The 3,888-nt window shown below is 29.8% G+C and overlaps 1 protein-coding gene across 1 annotated transcript; it reads left to right on the plus strand.

Annotated features, from left to right (window-relative positions):
* The first annotated feature begins 2,850 nt into the window (after positions 1 to 2,850).
* LOC130997993 (uncharacterized) lies at positions 2,851 to 3,528 on the plus strand. The gene has a single exon (XM_057923432.1). The coding sequence runs from the start codon at positions 2,851 to 2,853 to the stop codon at positions 3,526 to 3,528; it is 678 nt and encodes a 225-aa protein (XP_057779415.1).
* The last annotated feature ends 360 nt before the right edge of the window (positions 3,529 to 3,888 follow it).

Here is a 3,888-nt window from a genome sequence, read left to right on the forward strand (position 1 = left end):
AATATAGTTCAAAACATTTACTAAATTTTTTTTTGGGGGCATTCAATACATTTTAGACATTTTTTACTAAAATACAAATATAATCATAATAATAACAACATTTTTATAGATAATATAGTTCAAAACATTTACTAAATTTTTTTTTTGGAGCATTCAATACATTTTAGACATTTTTTACTAAAATACAAATATAATAATAATAATAATAATAACAACATTTTCATTTATAATATAGTTCAAAACATTTACTAAATTTTTTTTTGGGGGCATTCAATACATTTTAGACATTTTTTACTAAAATACAAATATAATAATAATAATAATAACAACATTTTCATAGATAATATAGTTCAAAACATTTACTAAAATTTTTTTTGGGGGCATTCAATACATTTAGACATTTTTTACTAAAATACAAATATAATAATAATAATAACAACATTTTCATAGATAATATAGTTCAACATTTACTAAAAAAATTTTGGGGGCATTCAATACATTGTAGACATTTTTTTACTAAAATACAAATATAATAATAATAACAACATTTTTAGACATATTATAAATTTTTTTTTTTTTTTTTCAAAATTTGGGGGGGGCTCTAGCCCCCCTGGCTCCGCCCCTGCATGCAACCATATGTGTGTGCCAAAGAAGAAATTGTACGTGTTGAGAGATTTGATACAAGCGACATCAGGTTTCCGATTTATTCTGTTTTTGATTGCAAAGTCGTTGGACATAGCTAGGCCACACACGTTGATATCACACAAAAGAAAAGAAAATTATATGTTTCACACGTCAGAAGTAATTACATAGTTTAAAATTATTGAAAGTATATATTATTAATTAATACTCTTCTATATAAAAGAAGAGACGTAGAACCGATGCCCTAAAGGGCATAAATATATAATGCTTGATTGATTCAAATTCAATTGTCTTTTCTGATGCAAGCACTCATTTTGTGTGTTGGGGATAAGAAGAAAAGGGGATGCTAGTTTTATGTGGCGAACCAAAACCCAGTCACAACTTTTTGCTTTCCATTTTTTGTTTTTGTTTTTCCTTGTCTTTCGAAAAAAACAATAAGTTCCATTCCAGATATTTTTTCTTTGCTCTTTGGGTTTTAGATGTTTCTTTGGTTTGCAATCACAATCGTTTTAGCAAATTAAATTTGCTTCATTGCAACTTAAAACGATCTCAGTTGATCGATGAAATGATTGCTAAAAAATTGAGGATGTTGTAGTTACAATAACAGTAAACGTTTTTATATTTCTTTATATATATAAAATTGATACTAATTCAACTATCATATAAAAAATATATTATCAAAAAATATAATTTTAATTAATTGAATATAGAAAAAAAAATAGGAATATAAAATAAGTTAAAAGAAAAAAAATAGATTTATTCAAAAAAAGTGGAGAGCTGAAATAGAAATTTTATTAGAAAGGAAAAAAAGAAAGACAAGAGTCAAGACAAAAGCAGTCTTAAACACCCGCGAGAAACCACGTGTAAACGAAAACAAACACCCAAACTATGAGAAAATATTTAGAGATTCATCCTCATCCAAAGAGTCGTCGTCGTCCAACATATCTCCCCATCTTTTAGAAACCACCGCCGACATAGCTCGAGCAGCGTCGGAAGAAGAATGAATCACAAAATTTTGTAGAATCGCACCTCCATCCTGAGCATGTTGGACTTTATTCAAGAACTCCACTGGCACAATATCTGTTCCTGCGCCCTGCAAAACGGCACCATCCGCACGACTCTTACTCATATCCATACCATTCTTGATTATACGCCGGAGCCGGTGCTTTATAGAGTAATCGGAAACCCTCCCCTTCTTGGTAGAGCTGAGAGAGAATTTTTTTAAGTATTAATTTTTAAATAAATATATTTTTTATAGTTTAAATTCAATATTTACATAAAATATATCAAATTAAAGCTGTTGTTGTGATTTTTAATTTGATATACATATCAAATATTTTATAATTAATCGAATTTCACAATTTTTTTAAAAAATAAAACATAAAAATAAGAAGATAAAGAAAAAATAAATATAATTTATAAATAATCTTTCAACGATTTTATTATAATCATAAAATTGTAATTCAAATTCTAAATTTGATTTCAAAAGCTATCTTTTTAATATATGTTTCACATGTGTTTTAATTTCAAGCTATATATTATAGATAACTGAAAATCATTTTTGAACAGAGTACCATCATTACTCTTATTTGACCGGGTTCATTATTTTCACGTAAAATGTGAAATGAAAGATGTAAAAATGCATATCACGTAAGATGTGATGACTTTATTCGAATAATATATTTATAAGCTTAAGTTACAGTGAAAGTGATTATTTTCGTGAGAAATGTTAATAGCAAATAAATTAATATATAATGTTGAATAAGCTGTTTGTATTGCATGCATGAATAGCCGCAAGTAAATTAATTAGTGAAACGTTTTTGTCTCCTACAATTTATTCAATCATATGTGTTAGCTTATTCGTATCAATTCTCATTTTCACAATATATGACCATTCTTATTGAAACCGTCATATATTGTGAGAATGAGAATATGATTATATATATATTATAGAAATGGATGTAAACCATATACACGAATTTAGGATAGTTTGATCCATCCTTAGAAAGGCGGAATTGTTTTTCCCCCTTTCTTAAATTGCCCATATCATCATATATATCTATTATGGCTTGCAGTTTTGGACATGAAAAATATTGAATTAATTTAATCAAATTGTTTATTGTCTGATCATATGAAGCAAACCTAATGGTCCCTGAGAAAATGTGAGAAACTATATCATAAATATGTAAATATATAGCTTTTCCCTTGATGACTCTTCGATTTGTTTCTGCTTTTGTCCCTCGTACAGGTTCAACTGACGGATGGAGTTGGAAGGCAACAACCGATGGCAACTTCACAACAAAGTCGGCATATGAATTGTTGGAGGCAACCAGAGAGGAGCAACAGGTCCAACCGTTAGAGATGGCTAAAGTGTGGGAAGCCCCAACGTCACATAAAGCCAAGGTGACAGCGTGGAGATGTCTTAGAAACCGCTTGGCAACCTGCGACAATTTGAGAAGAAGAAATATTCAGATCAGTTGGGAGGAGAGATGGTGCAACGCCTGCGTTGCTGGAAAGGAGACGACTGAGCATTTGATCCTTCACTGCCCGAAAGCTTCGGTGGTCTGGGACCAAATTTTTCAATGGTTACACATCAAAACAGCAAATCCTAGAGGTATTCTTCAACACTTCACTTCATTCATTTCTGCTGCCAAGATAAAGAAAGGAAGGAGATTGCTCATTGCGTTGTGGGTGGGAATTGTTTGGATGCTTTGGGAGAACAGAAACGAGAGTCGATTTCAGGGTAAGGTTTGGGATATTGATAGATGTGTTTTACAGATTAAGGGTAGACTTTGGAGTTGGAATGAGGCTTACAAAATTTTGGAGTTGGGTATCCCTTTCACCTTGTGGTGCTCAAAGGGATTTAATCTTTCTTTTCTGTTTTGATTGACATCTCTGGTGCCTTGGTTCTGCCCTTCAATAAAATTCACTTTACTGATAAAAAAAAAAAAAAGTCGAAGTGTCAAAATTAAACTTCACAAATCCAACACACATACATGACACTTGTACTGTCCACATATATAGTATCATGATTTAATTTGATAATCATCTCTTGATTACTTAAAATTTTAAACTCGACTAGTATTTACATCTCGTACAATGCACGGAAAATATTTTTATGATCTATATTAATTATATAAAATTGATAACTACTATATTTATAAATATAATAAAAAATTAATTTTAAATGAATATATTTGACTATAGGACTATATATTAGTCAATTTTAAAATTAATTTAAAATAG

The sequence above is a fragment of the Salvia miltiorrhiza genome, chromosome 8 (genome assembly GCF_028751815.1).
Source record: "Salvia miltiorrhiza cultivar Shanhuang (shh) chromosome 8, IMPLAD_Smil_shh, whole genome shotgun sequence".
NCBI lineage: Eukaryota > Viridiplantae > Streptophyta > Magnoliopsida > Lamiales > Lamiaceae > Salvia > Salvia miltiorrhiza.